General features: G+C 43.8%; 1 protein-coding gene across 1 annotated transcript in view; it reads right to left on the bottom strand.

Moving 5' to 3' along the window:
• The window catches only part of LOC135087005 (probable 3',5'-cyclic phosphodiesterase pde-1), a 131,991-nt gene that overhangs the window by 34,169 nt on the left and 76,831 nt on the right, over nucleotides 1–20,991 (bottom strand). Inside the window, exons 3-4 of the mRNA XM_063981862.1 lie at nucleotides 5,460–5,644; nucleotides 3,852–3,915 (exon numbers count right to left, since the gene is read on the bottom strand). Of these exons, the coding sequence (XP_063837932.1) occupies nucleotides 3,852–3,915; nucleotides 5,460–5,644 (249 nt within the window). The remainder of the gene's footprint in view (nucleotides 1–3,851; nucleotides 3,916–5,459; nucleotides 5,645–20,991) is intronic.

Below are 20,991 nucleotides of genomic sequence, written 5' to 3' on the forward strand. Positions count from 1 at the left end.
TTCCGTACCTCAAAAGGAAAAAACGGAACCCTTATAGGATCACTTTGTTGTCCGTCTGTCCGTCCGTCTGTCAAGACCCTTTATCTCAAGAACGCGTGAACGTATCAAGCTGAAATTCACATGAAATACTCAGGTCTATTGTCCCTTTAAGCTGTGAAAATATCAAACTTCTAAGCCAAGCCTATCAAAAGATACAGCCGATTATGTCGATATTTTCAACAAATTTTCGACACTCGCAAAGGAATCAAAACCTACAGGATACTTCCCGTAAACTCAGAATCTTGAAATTTGGCATAAAGCATTGTCATATAATGCAAATATAGGAAAAATTGCGAAAATTACATTTTTTTAGTTATATAATATAATAAAAATATTTTAATAAAATGAAACTTACTACCTTATTTCTCACGAACGAATAAAGGTATCAAATTGAAATTTATACCAAATACCTAGATCTATTGTCCCTTTAAGAAGTAAAAAAATCAAACTTCTAAGTTAACGCGATCAAAAGATACAGCAGTTTATACCGACACCTTAGACGAATTTCCGTCACACGCTAGGGAATCAAAACCTACAAGGTACTTCCTGTGAACTCAGAATCTTGAAATTCGGCACGAAGCAACGTTATATAGTACAGATAAAGGAAAAATTGCGAAAATGATAAATTTGAAGTTATATAAAATTTAAAATATTATTTTTGCTTACATGACATAAAATATTTTTTTAATAATTATAAACTTACTACCTACCCTTTTTCACATGAACGCGTAGAGATATTAAAGTTGAAATTCATATCAAACACTTCTTAAATCTAATTGCCTCTAAACTGTGAGAAATTCTAAATCAACGCAAAAATTCAAAACGCTGAGGTAGGTACCTACCTATAATGCAAATATAGGAAAAATAAATAAATAAAAAATAATCATACCGCATATTTTGAAATTCGCCACTACTCGCAACGGAATCAAGTAAGTAATTTGATTTAATACGTCATAAATTGTAAACCGCTACGTTTGTACGGCGGAACCCTCGGTGTGCGAGCCCGACTCGCACTTGGCCGGTTTTTTTTTGATGATTTTTTGATTGCGCAAGATTGTAAATGTATTAAAATAGGTAGGTAAGTATTAACTATCCATAAGAATCCAATGCACATACGAGTACAGAGGGCAACAAGTAATATGAAGTTCATAGTAAAAAAAGCAATTATTGACGAAACAAAACACACAGCAACTTGTTTTGACTGAACACACAACTCTAGTCTTATTCACGGCAAAGTTTAAAACACACACATTATCATTAGTTCAAATTCGAGTCTAGCTCGTTTCAATGAATTTTGAACGGAATGGGAAAATAGTGAAAATAAACAAAACTACTTCATAATGAATGCAAACAACCAAAGGAATCGACGGTCTGAAGCGGCGGCAAGCAAACTTGGAAGCCCCGCTTCGAACCGAGAGTCAATATTAAGAGTAGCTAGTTTCAAATCTTTTCACTTAAATATTACCTTTAAAAAGTTAAGTAAATAGCACCAATTTTATGAAAAAATGTGATTCAGAGAAATCTGTGATTCAATAATCAGCTTACTAAATTGTTCTAAAATGTATTTTTAAATAAAAACATTGCCGAATGTTTTTTAGATAAACAAACAAAAAAGTCTGATTTGTTCAACTCCAAAAAGGATTGGTTAAAATCAACGGGGAAACTTCTTTATATGGGCTGGCAGTTTTAAATGTGTGCAAAAGGATTTGACACCTAGTTTTCCGGATTTTCGAATGGGGTCGAACAGGAATAGAGCTGTTCCTGGTCGACCCCATTCGAAAATCCGTTTTTTGGAGTGCGTCATCGAGACCTAGATTCGAGAGCGAAAATCTGGCTAACTATTGACACTTTAACGGGAAAACTCAAATTGAATTAAAAAACGGGAAAAAATACGAACGACAAAAATACCCACACTAAGTAAGTGTGTGTATCTATTTGAAGAAAAATATAATACTGTCACATACAATTTGTCTAGCTAAGAAACTACATCTAAAGTGTATTTTTGTGCATAAACTACTTAAAACAAAGGCTCTTAATATTAACGAACTAAAAATATTTAATACGACAGAGCACAACATATCTAAGTGGTTACCAAAGTTCAAGAGACAAGTATCGATAGATTTATACAGAATACCTTATTACTAGACGCCGACTATATCTAGATTTTTTTTATTATCTAAACACAAATCACAGTTTAAATACGTGCTAATTTGCAAAAAAAAATGTATCTAGGTATACTCTGACGTTGTAGACTGTACATGAAGATCGATTTTATCTGGATTGGAAGTAGCGATAATGGGTGAAAATAGGCTAAGGGTTAATCGTTTAGTGACCTTATACACAGTGTTTGCTACACAGTATAAGTTTACGTAATTAGTCGAGCGCGTTTAATCTCTTAAGTGCGATCAAAGAAAGCTAAGGCTAAATAAATGTTTCCCGACACATCGTCCTTTAGGCGCCCTACACACCGACGCCGACATAGCGGCGGCTTGGCGGCGACATAGTAAAAAGGAATAGTAAAAAACCTTTCAATACTAGTGTTTCGTTTTACAAGACTCTCTTTGACTAATTTGATTTTTGTGTTCAAGTGCTTTTACTTAGGTACTAATTACATATTTTTATTTCTTTTCATAATACAATTTTAAGAATTTTATGCTTTTTTACCTCTTTTAAACTCTAAGGTAGTTCAATTAGAAGTGTTTGTGTTTGTTTATTTAGCCGATAGCCGAACGGTGAAGGGGTCGGAGTGGCCGACTCGAGATCCGAGGAACGCGGGTTCGAATCCCACAGCCGCTCGACTATTGTGGTGAGCCCACTCGTAACACAAGCTTATTTAGCTTAACACGAGGGGCTAATGGGAGTATTAGTAATTTGGGCAACACAAATTGCTAATAATCTTTAAAAAAAAATTTAAAGATGCTCTACTTTTCTCTCGTGCTGTGGTTTCAACTCCGTGGTTCGAACATAATATAAGGCGACGTCCTTTCAAATGATGCCGCCGACATGTGTCGGTGTGTACGCGGCCTTAATGTGAACAGATTTGAGCAAGCCTTTAATGGAGAAATAATTATTGAACATGACGCTAGATCGACTGTTGAACATATTTTGACAGTATTAAACTTAATACGCCTTAGAAGTCACAATGCTGAAGATAGGTATATCGTAGTATTAACTTTTACTTGCGAATTTAACGTTCTATTATAGGTATTTGTTACTTTGATATTAACCCATCAATATCCAATAAATCCAAGCTGTCGCATATGACCGCGTAACAATTTGATTGTCTATTGTGTCTCGATTCGCGGCTTGAAGCTTAATCCTATCAGTTAAAAGAAAATACTACTAATACCTACCTGTATCTCTCGGATAAACATTGTTTAGTTACTTTATCCGATAAATAAAATTACATTTACTTTTACTACACTACTATTTTATAAAACACGTGCATTAAAGTGGTACTTACCCAGAATAAGTCCTTATGAATGAACGTTCTCGCAAACGTAGGTGTACAGAGATAACACCAATATAGTTTCCACTGATTACAGCACTAAATACGTACGTTAGTGTTGATATTAAATAACATGGCGATTTGACTTGGTTTTCCACTACAACGATTAGCTGAAATAACCTACGGAGCGTAAATTCGTAAGACGCGTCGTCTCTTATTAATTTCTATTTTAATTTAACTTTGAGTTACTAATGCCATAAGTTTGAGCAATAACTGTCCAACAATCCAACAACTCAGCCACATTTACACTCCGTGCGTTAAATAACAACGAAAGCGACAACATACAATAAAATAGAAACATTACCTCCAGACACGGTCTCTAGCGTAAAGGCGTTGAAGCGCCACTGGACTGATTGGTTCAGGATGCACTGCAACAGAAGCAGAACAATTATTACAATACACATAAGGTGCACATTTACTTGTCGCCTGGTCATTCGCGGGGCAAACAATAACAAAACTAGACAAAGCGTCAGGTCTTCCACCTTCAAAATAAAATGCAGGGGAGGTGTAATCAGAACAACCCGCGAAGATAAATAATGTCATAGGACTGCTCAGCAATTGCTGTCAATCACCTCTGGCTCATAAAGAAAAACAAGTGAGAGACGAAAGACCGCAAGTGCGGCATTTTCCAAGTTCATAGTTTATCTGCGCGGAGGCATACCCAATTCTTGGCCGATTGTCAATGTCCACCGCACAAGGAAGGAATCTTCACGTCTGCCGCTCACAACAACAGCTCACGCACACACACAAAGCATTTCCTCTTAATGCAGTAAACATCAGCAATCGCATTCTATTTATAGATATTTTATTATTTCGAAGGCCAGCTAATCGGGTTAATTGGAGATAAATGATTCGCCATCTTGTCATCATACACCTCCCGGTCAACACATAAACCTCTAACTTTACGATGGAGTTATGCATATAATTTCGCCGTGGCGTCAGCGGCCAGAGCTGAGCACTCTTTCATACATAGTATTAGTATTAATCTGTTCATTCGCTCGGCACGTCCTTGCTTGAACGACTCGGAACGCATAGCGATATCACAATATGTCACAAGAATATACCTACAAATAGTGCGTGTGAACGCCGCGTGAATACAAATAAATGGCATTTAAATTTGTGGCGGGGCTTGGAACAATGCGTCGTAGTGAACGACTGCGGAATGACCGTGGAGAGCTGCGTTAGCGGGCGTGCACACTGCGCATCTCGCAGGGCGCTCACTCGATGCGTTGGCCAAACCAATTTGGACACAAACACCGTGGACTAACGTGGACGTTGCTATTCAACAACTCCTTGATCATATGGAAATGTAACGAAGTGAGATGTTTTCGGACATCCGTATAGTGATTTTCAAGACATCAAGTGACTGCCATGTATACGGCCCGATTACACACTGAACTACCGAATTAGCGCAATAGGGAACTGGACACTATTTGATAATAATATGTAATTCCAAGATCTTTCTTATAAAAGATCCATTGGATTACATTTGACTCAGTATTTTCATTTAATTCTAAAACATCATATTATTCTATTCCATTGAAATCAACAAATGATTTGATTCGTTGACTTCATAAGCTTCAAACTTGAGTATTTTTACCCAAACAATCGAGTAAATAGTGCTAAAGACCCTCTCAAAATGGTACAAATTGATATCCAGTACCCTATTATCACAGAAACGTAAGCGATAAGCGAACAGATGTAGTACATACTCAGTGTGTTTTGGCCAACCTTTTATTTTCGCCAAGAATAACCTTTAAAAATATCAGCACCATGTTTCCAAAATCGATCGCTCCCAGCGTTTGTTTACCAAATTGAGGCTTTACATTTCACGCTCGTACGAGGTGGTGTTGGCGATTGTTTTGTCTTGGCGAAAATAAAAGACGGGCAGGGCCGCATGTTTGACACTTACCTGCACCTGCCCGAACTGGATGTCGTCGAGCAGAGCATTCTCCTGGTTGAGAGAGCGAGTCAGCAGCCGTTTTTTGCGACGCTTGTGTATAGTGAAGAAGCGTCCGACGCAGATGTGGTTTGCAACCATGGCGCATATCTCGCTGTCTATGTCCGGAGGCCCAGGCTCTGGCTCCACTTCGGCTACTGCAACAAACAGAAAAAGACATTAATATTAAGGAATTTTCATTCCAATTATCAACTAACTTCTTACGGTCAGCAGTATCAATCAAATTGATAGCGCAGAATGGACTTAAAATGTGTGCAGAATGTACGAAAAACAAAACTGACTAGGTAGGTATACCATTCAGATTTCATCAGTTTAAAATCGGTCGTCATTAGATGCACAACGTCATTCAAATCGTTCATTAATGTCAATAAGTTACGAAGCTTTCTTTATGCCGTCATATGAATCCCAAGAGCACAAATTAAAATGAAGGTCTAACCAATAATGATCGATTGCATTTTATTAAAACCACCTGATTGGGCTTTGATGAATTTTTACTTTAGTCTGCGAGGCTCATGATGAAATTCAGTAAAGCGCCTACTAAATCTTCAGTGTATTTATAGAACATTTTGCCAAACAAACCATTTCTTTTACATCATAACTAATGTAATGCAATTCTGCTCAGAAAGCGTGCTTATCTGCGAGAGATCCGTTTTTCATCATACTCAATACGTTCGAATAAGTCTTAGACTTCTAGAAAGATACAACGCCCATTTCATCGTACGTGCGATCGAACAAATCAGCGACTCTTAGCAAAAGGTCAGTCCACAAAGGGTTCATCCTTCTTAAACCGCCACAGAAAATCCTACAAAACTATTTGTTCATTGTGTAAACTCCGTAAACTTTATGGGTTTGCAAAGGCATAAATCTTCGAGGTATTTTTCTCGTCGCAAATAAACGTCTGGTGTAAAGGCCATTGGAGTACTACGTCGCATTCATGTTATCAACAACAATTTATTTATTAGAGCCCGTGCACGCAAGTTAAGCTGTTAGGTACCTATTAGATAATGTTTTATGCTTAGGACGTGTAGTGTAACCGGTATGCGGTAACGAGGTTATCGTGAGCTGAAGGAGTGTCCACATGATGCGCCGGAGCGTGGATAGGGTTACCATCTGTCTGGACCAGTCCGGACAGTGACCGACTTTACGCTGAAAACAGACACGTTGTGTCATTTTTCCGGAAAATTTCCTAAAATGTCAGGTTTCAGAATTCTAAGACGGTAACACCGCAAGAGGGGTAATCGGATTTTGTGCGGAGGAGTGCTTCAGACACATTTTCCCGCCGTTTCTGACTGGCAGCCCGCCCTGGCCAGAATACTCGTCGTTTGCCTGCGCTTGGCACTGGTGCGTCATGAATGTAATAGATGTCGCTTTGCGTTTCATTTGGTGCAAAATTACTCCATCTCGTAGTACTTTATATGCACTTAATGCACTTTGGACTCTACTATGTAATATTATGCATAATAAAATGCTTTTGTCATCTATGTCTTGCATATAGATGTGTTATCTTGTAATTTTATTGCAATTGTAACCAAAGGGTTATGATGTGGCCTGTAACAAGTTTCGTTATATTTGTTTCGTCTGTCTTAATCAAATATGGATTGAGCATTTGTATCAGGGCACTTTCTCTCACATGATGAGTAGCTTACCAATTTCAGAACTTTTTTCTTTCGTTCTTCTTATATTCCCTTAAGAATCACATTTTAAAAGGCGAACAAATCAAATCGGGCTAGGTAAAGACTGATTCGATTAGGTATCGATTATGTAATGTAGTCAGATCGCATCATTCCCGCGCATTAATGACTCGGCTCTCCGTTTACATTGGCTTGTTTGCAAGCTGCCGATCAGACGACATCCGATGTCCGTCGACCCGCCGCCCAGCGCTGACCGAATTAGTTATCTGCCAAATTGGACGCCGACTGTCCACGGTTAGTGTAACTGCCCTATAGACGCGGTTTAGGCAGGTTTGTTTAGCCGTACATGGAAACGTATAACTTTCTCTCTAAAACACGTGATAATATAGGTAGACGCGGTTTAAGTTTTCAGTGCTAGTAAGTAAGTTTGTTTTAAAGACAGATCCTCTTTCTCTGAAGTGATTAGAAGTTAATGAGTTAATTTCAGAAGTTTTATTAAGTAAGCACGCTTTTACCGATACTAAACCGCTCTATTATTTCAAAAGTAAGGTAAAATGAACCCTATTATTCCAAGGCTCTGATCCACTTGCATGAATCAATCATAACCCCCTTCCAGAGTGACTTGACGCATTCGAGCTCATGAGAGCACAAAGATCATGTTACCAAAGATGTGTATAATGTATAATCACACCATAAGGCAAAAAACGTACAACCGTAACGGTAAATATTGAATTGCACATACACTCTCACTCATTACGGAAATTGTTCAAATATGTTCTGATTTTCTTTATCAAAGTTTTAATAATACAAACTTCCCTCAAACATAATGATGGTGAGAGGAAACTCCAAATTGAGTTTACTCGTAACGATTACACACGAAGCACCTGTTCCACAGAAAATAATAATCCAAACACGCCAATTAATCAATTGCGCTCATTAAAATGTGTGTGGTAAGTATATCTCAATGATTTTCCCACGGGTCGAGTCTCACTAGGAGCTTAAGGGCAAAAACACGTCGGTCCGACGAGACCAGCAATGCACAGAACCGGTCTCGGTTCATGTCATGATAAATTCATAAAGAAAAATAGATCATATCCCGTATTTATCATTATAAAAGGTTTCAGTGTACTTGAGATGAGTAGATTAAATTCCTTTGCCTGTTTCAACTCGCATAAAGAGAAATAACTCTCGGAATAACTCTTGTTATTACAATTGCACCGCGATGCTTACAGTTTGTTATTTTTAATAATGCAGCGTGGTAGTAAACAGAGCGTAATTATGTTGAGTATTATCCCAGAATAATGTCTGCTCAACATTTCTTAGTTCCCCAATAACATAAATTAGGTGGTAACGATTTTCCTGGTCGTTGATACTACCGGTATAAAGTGTTTGTATTTTTTCCTTCAAGTTTGAATGGTTAATCCGCTATCTTACAGCGAAAACTCTTCCTACTAACTAAAATTATCCGTGCTTCTAAGCGATTTGTGAAAAATATTATTCTAACTAATTGCTCATAAGATAGGCTCCCTTAATTGATATTTATTGTCCGTGGTGTATACCTTTTCTTAAAGGTTATTAAACCTTTGTTTGTCACCTGTCATCCGCTTTGCAATGGAGGGAAGTCGAACCTTAATTTCGAACTCCTCCTATGTTCTTCTGATTAATTTCGTTGCGGGTCCAATGACAGTTTAACTTTCCCCCGGGACAAACTTGACCTTCATTGACTGGGTTTTTTATGGCGGTCAAGCTGTAGATCCTGGCTACACAGGAGTTGCAGCGGTGGGAACGAGAGGTGGGAATAGTCCCGGTTTTAACTAATAATTAGAACTACCTTCAGCTGTACTAGAAGTCAGCATCTGTAAATTACCTAATACTAGATCTCATCTAGTAAGTTTAAATTAAATCAGGCGACAAATAACAACGTCAACTCTGGACGGAACCCAGCCACTCCCGATCGGACCCGCCGGAAATGGAACTCAGCTATGACATTTTAGAAAGTATTGCAAGTTTACATTTAATACCATTCCAACGAACCTCCTGACTTTTGTTTTGGCAACGATTTTCAGGAGTTTCTTGGCTTTGGATTTTGGGTTAACGCGCTAAGTAGGTTAATATGTTACCGGGACATAAGTAGAATAAGTTAAATCGGTAAAAAAATCGATAATATGAAAATTAAATGTTAGATAAGGCATTTTCAGATTAATAAACTTTTCATTAAATATTTGAATTGTTATTTCTAATTACGAGTTTAGCAGCGCGAACAGCGCATACGTCTTGTGACGTCACCTCACAGCACGGTCGCCGCTTTATCGAAGTCAATCACTTGTAACTCTGTGCACAAATTTTCGCAATGTGTCACGTGAAATAATTTACTTAAATTAATTTCTTACGTGTAAAATTTAATTGGGTTAGACCTAAAATGAATATCTAAGTTTCAATCTAAATCTAATCCTAATAATTTAATAAGATTACTATGTTAGGTCAATTACAGCATTATGCTATTACGATCTAAGGAACTATCATCCTTTTCCATCAATAAAAATGTCACTGAAAGGTATCACAGATTTTAAACTCGCTCGGGCTGAAACATTTTCCAGGATCGCCCTCTTTAGGCAAAATATACTTCACTTTAGTGACTATATTGAGCGGAGATGAGGGTAAATTGCAATATGAACAAGCAGCAGATGCAGCTCAACGCTCGAGGCAGGAAACTGAATTATGAAATGTTTTCCTACATTACATATTTTTGTAACACTGACAATTTAAAGATAGGTAGTAGGTACTTTCACTAAAAACACCGACCATTAATAAAACTATATAATTATAACACCGTAGTTAGTGGTAATAATTGATAATAGGCTTAATCGTGAAGTACACACTCATAATAAGGGAGAGTCCGGTAATTTGGACCACTTTTTTTCAATCCCATTTTACACATATTTTTCTTTTGTTTTTGCTAATGTTCATGGTACATAATTAAAGAGAAATTATTCAACTTAATATTTCATGGGTATTAATCAACACAATTGTTGTATATTTAGCACAAATCAACAAAATACGAGTTCAGAGCTTCGGTCCAATTTAGCCAACCGGTTCGATAATTTGTACCACAGGGTTACTAGATTGGATTTCAATAAATTTCAAGCCTATAAAAAAAACTATGGCAAAATATTATACGATACATTCTTAACAAATTAGGTAACGAAAAGGAACAGTAGTTAATAACATAGACAATCGATATTGTGCCGGACGGTATGGGGTAGCAACCCTGTGCGGACCCTGAATACCGTACGCCGACACGGCGCGATGCGGGGTGCAGCGCGAGCGGGAGAGCGAGACGAAGGGGGCGGGGAGCGCAGAAATAATAACTCGGTTGTGGTTGAGACTGTGACCGGTTCCTCGGAGCAGTGGCGAGAGCTTGGTGTTGTAGCTTGTTGAGGAGAAAACGCGGAACTGACTGGGTCCGGATGGCACCCCGATATTTATTTACTTTCATTAGAGTGAGAAAACCTAGCTGCTTCTCGCTCTAATGAAACAGCAAATCTATTGCCCTCTCTTTCTAATTTAGACCCCCCCTGGGCGGCAATACCGTATAGAGAGCCTGTTTTTTATCTATTCGGTGACCTATTTTTTAACTATGACCTTGACCTAATTCTTATCGGATTCTAATTAGCTCTTCCACTATTCTTTGGAATCTATGTTATTTATTTTCAGACAAATTACTTCTTACTATTCGATAGGTAAATAAAGGTACACAGGTACGGGGTTAATTGCTAATTAAGCATTTGTACACAAAATAGGGCTCATTTGGCCACACTATTTTACATTAATTGCCTTTATGGCTAATTAAGACTATCATCAATTAAAAGTAAATAACTATAAAGATCTACACATAATTATCTTTCTAATTTACATATTATAAACACGATCTGTCAACTATTACTAGGTGAAATCACCAATTTAAGTATCATACATAAACAAAGGGCTATTAAACTATACATTTTTAACTGTTTTCTAAAATAAACTATACATTTTAACTGTTTTCTAAAATAAACTATAATTTGACTGTTTCCTAAAATAAACTATAATTTATACATCTCCAATATCACATACATCTATTAATTAATTAATTAATTAGAGACTTTACACATTACTAACTGAGAACCAACTAAGAGAAAGTGGACTGTATTACGAAATTATCAAAATTAAAACTATTTACTATTTAACTATATAAACGAAAATAAAAAACGATACAAAATTGAAACAAAACGAAAACTATTTTACAACTATTATGTTTCGGAGGCCGTCCGTCGTGCACATTCTCCCGCCGTGTAGCGCTGGTTGACTCGGCGCTACACCTCACTCGGTGTCACGACGGTCGATGTGGGCAGCACGACGAGCTTCTTGGTGGGGCGGCGCAGGACTCCGGTGCGGGTGGCGACGTCGGCGGCGCGCACGATGCCATCGCGCCCAGGGTAGACTTGGACGACGCGCCCCCGGGGCCACACGTTGCGTGGCAGGTTGGAGTCGGCGATGAGCACGAGGTCGCCGATGTTGAGCGGTGCTCCGCTCCCGTGCGGCTCCCGCCGGTGTTGGAGCTCCGGCAGGTACTCTCGGACCCAGCGGTCCCAGAACTCGTCGGCTAGCCGCTGAGCTCGCCTCCAGTGGTGGCGGCTGGCGACGTCTGCTTCGGTGAACGTCCCCGGCTGTTGGATGCGGCCCGACCCCCCGAGTAGGAAGTGGTTGGGGGTCAAGGCTTCGGCGTCGTCGGGGTCCACTGACACGTGGGTCAGTGGTCTGCTGTTGACTGTGTATTCTGCCTCGCAAAGCAGAGTGGCGAGCGTCTCTTCGTGGGGGTGACGCTCGCGCAGGACGGTGCTGAGGGCGTCCTTGACGGACCGGACGAGGCGTTCCCACGCCCCGCCCATGAACGGTGCGCTCGGCGGTATGTAGCGCCATCTGATGAGGTGGTTGGCGGCCTCCTGCCGGCTCGCCTGGAGGGCGGCCCGCTGGAGCTCGACGTCGGCACCACGCAGGTTGGTGCCGTTGTCCGACCAGATCTCTGATGGTTGCCCTCGGCGCGCCATCATGCGGCGCAGCGCGAGGACGGCGGAGTCGGTGGAGAGTGAGGCCGCGACCTCCAGGTGCACGGCCCGGGTGGTGAGGCATGTGAACAGCGCCACATACCGCTTCTGGTGTTGTCGGCCCACGGTGACTGAGAGCGGCCCGAAATAATCGAGGCCGGTGTAGGTGAAGGGCCGCTGATGGTGAGCGAGGCGTCCCGTCGGGTGGTCGCCTGTCGGTGGTACTGCGGCCACCGCGCGCCGAATTCTGCACTGCTGACAACTTTTGATCACGCTGCGCACGATGGGACGAGCTCGGATCACCCAGAAGCGTTGTCGGATTTCGTTCAGGACTGTCTCCACGCCGCCATGGTGTAATTTCTGGTGCGTCCATGCCACGTAGAGTTTGGTGTACTGGTGGTTTCCATCCAGCACAATCGGATGCTTCTGTTCTTCAGCGATGTTTTCTGCGGCCGTGATTCTTGATTTCAGCTTAATCACCGGCTCGCACGGATCGAAGGCCAGCGCGAGTGAGCGCAGCCGGCTGTCATTGGACACTGCTTCTGTCTTCTTTAAAGCTTCTAATTCGGCGCCGAACGCTTCCTGCTGCACGGCGCGCACCCACAGCTCCTCCGCCCACACGATGTGCTCGGCGGCCAACGGCGGTATGACGTCTTCTGTAAGGACGGCTCGGCGCGGCGTAGGCGGCGCGGTCGGCTTGGCGACACGGCGCCACGTCGGGTCGGCTTCGGTGTTTCGAGTTGTCCGCTTGTAACTGTTGACGTTGGCGCTCTGCGGGCGCGCCCGGCGCAGCGGGGCACGGAAGCGGTGTATCGCCTGGAGGACTCTCGCCGTGGCGCGTATCAGGCGCAGCCACGACGAGAATCTGTGTGGTGACGGTAATGCATCGGAGACTCTGGGCTCGACGATGCTTGATGCGACGGAGTGGGTCCTCTCTTCTCCGGTTGGGGCCGCCTGTTCTATTTTCTCGGCCGGCCAGCTGTCAGCAGGCTCATACAGGAACTTCGGTCCCGTGAACCACCGATGATGCTGCGTAAAGTTGACCGGCGCTCCTCTGGTGGCGTCGTCAGCCACATTCTGTTGGGTCGGCACCCACCGCCACTCCTTCGCCTGTGTGTCTTCCTCTATTTCTGCCACTCTGTGTGCGACGAAAGGCTTGAAAGAGCGGGGTCCCGCCCTCAGCCACGCGAGTACGGTTTTCGAGTCGCTCCAAAAGACTCTTCTGTCTGCTTTCAGCTGGTATTCGTCGGCGGCGGTGCGGGCCAGGCGGCAGCCCAGCACGGCGGCCTGCAGCTCGAGCCTTGGGATGGACGTCAGCTTGAGGGGCGCCACGCGCGCCCTGGCGGCGGCAAGCGTCACGTGCACTCTACCGTCTTCGTCTTCAGTGCGCCAGTAGACAGCAGCGGCGTAGGCCTTCTCGCTGGCGTCCACGAAGGTGTGCAGCTCGCGTCGGGTCGCCCGGCTGTAGCCAGGGTGACATCTTGGCAGGTTGACGTCTCGGAGCGCGGCCAGCTGCCGCACCCACTCACTCCAGCCCGTCGACAGCGGCGGTGGTAGGCGGACGTCCCAATCGACGCCTACGCGCCACGCCTCTTGTAGCAGCTGTTTCGCTACGATGGTGATGGGGGAGGCGAGGCCCAGCGGGTCGAACAGTGACATCACTGTCCGCAGAGCCTCCCTCTTCGTCGGAGTTTGCCCGCTGTCGACGTCAGGCACCCGGGCGAAGTTCAGATTAAATCCCAAGGTGTCGCAGGTCGGCCTCCAGGTGAGGCCCAGGACCTTCTCTTCGATGTCTTCAAGTGTGACGTCCCGAGTGGCGGCAGCTTCCGCCCGATGGACTTCTAGTACTTCGGAGCGATTCGAGGCCCACTTGGCCAAATGAAAATTGGCATCCGCGTGCACTGTGCGCACGTCGGTGCTCACTCTAACTGCTTCTTCAACTGTTTCAAAACTCTGGAGATAATCATCCATGTAGTGATGACGCACGATGGCTTCGGCTGCGTCCGGATGGTCGGCCCGATGACGCTCGGCGTTGTGATTCTTGACAAACAACGCCGTGCACGGTGAGCAGGCTGCTCCGAAGATGACCGACTTCATCCGGTACTCTGTGGGCGGTCCCTCCCGCCGGTGTGAGCGCCACAAGAAACGCAGCGCATCTCTATCTTTCTCGTGAACTTGTATTCGCAGGAACATCTCTTGTATGTCCGCGGCGACGGCGACGGCGTGCTGGCGAAAGCGCATCAGCACCCCCGGCAGCGACTGCAGGAGGTCCGGACCCGACAGCAGGTGGTCGTTCAGGCACGTACCCTTCGTGCGAGCGGCGGCGTCGAAGACTGGCCTCACCTTCCCGGGCTTGGCTGGATGGAGCACCGGGAAGTGAGGCAGGTACCAGATGCGCCCGGTGGTCGATGGTGCGGTGGCGGCTTCCTCTGCGTATCCTTTTTCTATCAGCTGTGTCATCTGCCGCTCGTACGCCGCCCCGAGCTCCGGCTGCTTGTCCAGCTTGCGCTCTGTGCTGTGTAGGCGCGTCAAGGCCTGGTCGTAATTGTTGGGCAGCTCGGGGTGGTCGGTGGCCCAAAGTAGGCCCGTTTCGTAGCCCGCTGTCGGCAGCTTGATGGTTTCACTCTCCAGGATGCGAAGCGCCCGCTCTTCGGGGTCGGCGCGCGTTTTCTTGGGCGTCACGCCCAACGATTCGATTGCGAAATGCTTCTTGATCATTTCTTCTATTCTATTGTCGCTCTCTTCATTGAGCCTGTATACGTGGTGGACTGTGTGCCCCAGGCTCCGGCTGCTTGAGCCGTGGAGCACCCACCCCAGGGGTGTGCGGGACGCCACCGGTTCTGTTGCGGCGCCACGTCGTACCTCGTTGGCCAGTAGGAGTTCCCAATTGTCCTGCCCGATCAGGATAGTGGGCCGCGCCTCCGCATACCGCACTCGCGTTTCGATATCTTGAAGGTGTTGATATTTTGACAAGTCTCGGTCAATGTGCTGGGCCGCCAGTCGTAAGTTCTTGATAGTGCGGCCTCGCAGGGAGTGCTCTTCATCTTGCCCTCGTAGCACAAGTTTCACTCGTCGCGAGTCGGTACGCGTGACGCGGGCCCCCGCTATAGCTTCTATGCTCAATGGGTCTATGGGTCCTGTAGCGCCCGCGCGCTTAGCCAGGTCTTCGTCTATGAGTGTGACTGTTGAGCCGTCGTCTAATAGTGCGAATGTGTCTATATTGGCCTTGGGGCCCACCACTGTCACTGGTAGAATTTTGAGGAAACTTACGGTTGATTTTCCAGATGAATTTGCTGCTGTCACTGTTTCACTCCGGTTGGCTGGCACTTCGGGTCTCTTGAAGTGCAGTAATGGGTGGTGGGTCCTCTCACAGCCGTCCTCTCCACACTGACGGTCTTCACACTTATGCCCCCCTCTCCTGGGGTTCAGGCAACGGAAACATAGTCGATCCGCTTTCGCTATGCTCCATCGTTCACTGTTGTTCGCACGCACAAATTTTCTACACTTGTCGGCGCTATGGTTCGGTAAACTGCACACTGGACACTTTTCGCTTCTGTTGTCGCACTTTTCGCTGTCACTCCGACTGTTGTAGGCGCGCTGCGGCCGGTTGCGTGGCGCCGCGCGCTGCTGCTGCTCCTCGGCGCCGCCGACGAGCTCGGGGTCTGCGTACTTCCCGCACGCCTCCGCCTCCCTGGTCACGAAGCGGTGAAGGCGCACGAGGTCCGGCTCCTCTGGCGGCTGGTCCCGGCTGAAGTCGAACCACCGGTACCGCAGCGACGGCGTCAGCTTCTCTGTCACTTGCTTGACCACTTCCGGATTGTACATGTACTGCGGCTGCTGGAGTGCGCGGAGTGTAGCGACGCTGTTTTTTATTCGACTCGCGAACTGTATTATGTCCCGTGGCGCATCTGTAGGCTTCTGTACGTTGCGAAGTCGTTCGATCTCGGCGAGCGCAATCGTCTCCGGTCTGCCGAATCTTGTCTCGAGTTCGCCGATTATTTCCGCCGGGCTAGTGTTTACTATGAGTAAACTGCTAACCGCTTCCTTGGCTTTTCCTTTCAAAGCCCGTCGCAGGCGGGCTGTATTCTCGATTTCTGTGAAGTATCTCTCTGTTTCTTGATAGCCCGCTCTGAAGGCGAGCCAGTCGAGATGCGAGCCCCCGAAGGGCATCAGTTCTCCGATGAATCGCGGCGTGGCCCCATGTGGGCGCGCAGCCTGCGCGATGGCGGCCGCCAGCTCGTTAAGGTCGAATTGTCCCTCGGACCGATGATACCCCGTTGCTGCTGGCGGCGGCTTCGATGACGACGATTGCTTCAACTGTACGCTGTGCGGCGGCGCCACGCCCGATAGCGGCGCGGCGAGCTGCTGTGCGATCGATACGCCGGTCGGCAGCGCGTGTGGCGCGCCGGGTGGCGGCGGTGGTGCGTGTGACACGCCGGGCGGCGGTGCATGTGGCACGCCGGGCGGCGGTGCTACGCCTGTAGACTGTTGCGGTGCACTGAGCGGCGCGGCGGGCGGTGGCGGCGGCACTGTATTCAGCCACTCGGCCACTCGCGCCTGGCCCAGCGATTCACCCGATGCGACCGACTCGCCGTCCTGGCTGTCTTCCTCCAGGACGGCAAGCCTGGCCTCTTCCAGCTCCAGCTTGAGTCTGGCTATCTTCTGTTTGGCGCGCGCGATCCTTCGCGCACGGTCGGATTTTGTTGACGACGCTCTTGCTGCGTCGTCGTGCTGCTGTTGCGACGACGGTGCTGGCGGTGGTGGTGGCGCCTCCGACGGGGAGCCGGGCGGCTCGATATGCCGCACCGGTTCCGGCGCTGACGGCCTCGGGGCCGCCACTGACTGTGACGCGGTCGCGGGAGCGCTCTCCTCAGGGCGCTCCTGTGCCTCGATCGGCTCCGCGGGTCTGCCTCTACTCCGAGTTACCGGCATTTTGCTACGCTCCCCTTGCTTCCGGTTATGAAGCCGATGAAATTTCCCACTCGCTTTTGCTGCCGAAGTGTCCAATCCGGCTCCGAATGGACCAATGTGCCGGACGGTATGGGGTAGCAACCCTGTGCGGACCCTGAATACCGTACGCCGACACGGCGCGATGCGGGGTGCAGCGCGAGCGGGAGAGCGAGACGAAGGGGGCGGGGAGCGCAGAAATAATAACTCGGTTGTGGTTGAGACTGTGACCGGTTCCTCGGAGCAGTGGCGAGAGCTTGGTGTTGTAGCTTGTTGAGGAGAAAACGCGGAACTGACTGGGTCCGGATGGCACCCCGATATTTATTTACTTTCATTAGAGTGAGAAAACCTAGCTGCTTCTCGCTCTAATGAAACAGCAAATCTATTGCCCTCTCTTTCTAATTTAGACCCCCCCTGGGCGGCAATACCGTATAGAGAGCCTGTTTTTTATCTATTCGGTGACCTATTTTTTAACTATGACCTTGACCTAATTCTTATCGGATTCTAATTAGCTCTTCCACTATTCTTTGGAATCTATGTTATTTATTTTCAGACAAATTACTTCTTACTATTCGATAGGTAAATAAAGGTACACAGGTACGGGGTTAATTGCTAATTAAGCATTTGTACACAAAATAGGGCTCATTTGGCCACACTATTTTACATTAATTGCCTTTATGGCTAATTAAGACTATCATCAATTAAAAGTAAATAACTATAAAGATCTACACATAATTATCTTTCTAATTTACATATTATAAACACGATCTGTCAACTATTACTAGGTGAAATCACCAATTTAAGTATCATACATAAACAAAGGGCTATTAAACTATACATTTTTAACTGTTTTCTAAAATAAACTATACATTTTAACTGTTTTCTAAAATAAACTATAATTTGACTGTTTCCTAAAATAAACTATAATTTATACATCTCCAATATCACATACATCTATTAATTAATTAATTAATTAGAGACTTTACACATTACTAACTGAGAACCAACTAAGAGAAAGTGGACTGTATTACGAAATTATCAAAATTAAAACTATTTACTATTTAACTATATAAACGAAAATAAAAAACGATACAAAATTGAAACAAAACGAAAACTATTTTACAACTATTATGTTTCGGAGGCCGTCCGTCGTGCACAGATATTGTTTTACACGTTATCACGATTTTGAGTAAAAGTTTTGTAATTCCAATTATCGTAACGCACACTTGTACCTAATCTACTTTGCCAGTCTTTTGCTTTCATTTATTGTTAGTCAAACATAACTACGCTATTATAACTTCAAAATATGATTAACTAAAAAAATTTCAAAATCCTTTGGTAAAGTTCCATACAACTTGATGTGGTACAATTTAGCCGACTAGGTGATAGTGCTTTTAAAAAATCGGTAAAAAATATAGCTTATGAATACAGAAAAATGTTTTAAAGAATTGTAATCCACACTAATTTACGCTTCTAAATAATATATTAGAAACACCCTGTGATTAAATTTAACAAAATTACAGACTAAACATGCATTGTCAAAAGTTACTTGAAAACAGTGAAAAAATACTTTTCAAAATAAAACACACGTGTTCGTTGTCACGGCAAAAACCACATGGCCGATATAATTTTGAATTTAGTTGTGTATCGCTGAGTGTTGCAATTACAGACATTCAATAAATTCTTTACGAAATATGAGGGTGGTACAATTTACCCGGCGGTACAATATACCGAACTCTCCCCTATGTTTGCAACCTCACTCGCTATCTTGAGAGCAGCTTTGATTTAAATGATAACAATAAAAGATCCACGGGTCGACAGCATTAAGAGGCCGACTCCCAAATAAGTAGGGACTGTTAATTTATTTAAACAACTGATCGTTAAATTGTTACACTGCTCTTTAATTGCTAGGCAGCCATTGTTTAGTACAAACAAGGTAGAGCTATTTGTTCATGGCATGCATTTGGAAGCCACGGACGGGAGCGAGTTTTGGTATAAAAATGTGAGATGTAGCTGAGAAAATGAATTTACGGTAAATCTATACTAATCTACAGGGTGGAAACGATAAGTGATCTTACTCGATTATTTATAAACTATACAAGATATCAAAAAGCTAGTTACCGATCCTGAAAGTGGTTCATTTGCTCTATCAAACGGTATCAATATTAGGTTACAGAATAAACTGGATCTATCCGAAAATTCAATGTTTCCAGCTTCCTTGACTTTCAATCTAACTTTTCCCATAACATAAGAATACCTGTGATGAACTCGTACAGCAAATTACCCAACTAAAACCAACTTTACTTTGAAATCCGTCTGAGTGATCACACAGCTTCATTATATCACTCGAGAACACGCATTTGCGAGCAAAATAACATGAACAAATCACTGTCAGCCTAATCCAATGTCAAAACAATAAAGTACAGCCATGTTTAGTTCAGCCGCACTCAAAATATCTAAGCTGCAAATGTCATTTGTACATAATAAAGTATGTCATAAATACGTGGTGAGTATTTGGCGCGTACACTTACACTACGGATAAGGGTGAGTTCGTAGAGAGGCAAATATTCTGGCAACGGACTGTAAACAATTCATAGCGACGCCAACAAATCACTGTGTCTTTATGTATCTGTATATTATACGATTTGTTGCTTTTCTATATTAATGCTTATGGAAGACGTCACGTTGCTTATTTCGTAATTGAAATTAGTGCAAGAAAAACCTTTTAGCAAACATTCTGCTCCATATAGAATCACATTATCGGATTCAGATTACGTGAGACACATAATGTAAAGGTTGGAAAACTCATGGATCAGTCTCGGATTCGATGTCAATAATTTTCTTCGCCAAAAAAAACTAAACCTTTTATTCATATCTACTTTTTCACTCCTTATAATACAATAACATTATCTTTGTACCCTATTTCTTATGAAAATATATCGGGGACTAACGATTGTTATTATGGTTAATTAAATCAAAATACAAAGTGAATTATGTCAAATTCATCTCTGTCGGTATATTAGTCAGTTGTTTGTTATTGTATTTTTTGTCAAAACAAAGCTTTCTTTTTACTTGGAAAGTTATTGTCCTCAAAATATTGCGTGTGTGAATATATCCTACGTGTATGTAGTTAGCGACTACTAATAACTTTCGGCGTGTGAATACGCTACAGTTGGCGCACCACGTGTTTTCACACTTATGCCAGAAGACTTGAACAATGACCTACATACTGGGATCGGCAGTAAATATCAAGATCAGATTCGGCGTTTTTAGACCGAGTCGTTGACCTTTTGACATAACCGTTTCGATTGTTTCGGCATTTCGCGCTATAATTAGACTAAAAAAGAACGTAGACGAACACAAACTGGCTAAATGCAGTGCCGAAATTACCGTTAACGAATGATTAGTGAATTAACGATGATTAACCGAATGCTAACCTTTCGAAATTGGCCATTATTGTTCGACGTCAATCGACTTAATTGTCATGCCGAATTCACATTTCGTTATTACACTAACCTACACTAGTATTCGCCACACAAATGAGTGAACAGATGTTAAAGTGTAAAACTCATCCCAACTGTAGGTAATTAGCGGTATAAAAGCAAAATAATTTACCTTTTGCTTTGCAAGTGAAATGGAAATCCAAATGCTCCGGTATTTTGAACTGTGAAACGACATGTAAAATAATCTTGTGCTTTGGATATATTCACTGCACAGTTTTAATTAAGGAAAGTGGACGCAGTATTTCACTTTGTTTTTATATTTATTATTTACTCGAAAAACACATTGGTATAGTAATTTGTCACGTAATAAAACTGGGTT

The sequence above is a fragment of the Ostrinia nubilalis genome, chromosome Z (assembly GCF_963855985.1).
Source record: "Ostrinia nubilalis chromosome Z, ilOstNubi1.1, whole genome shotgun sequence".
In the NCBI taxonomy this organism is placed as follows: Eukaryota; Metazoa; Arthropoda; class Insecta; order Lepidoptera; family Crambidae; genus Ostrinia; species Ostrinia nubilalis.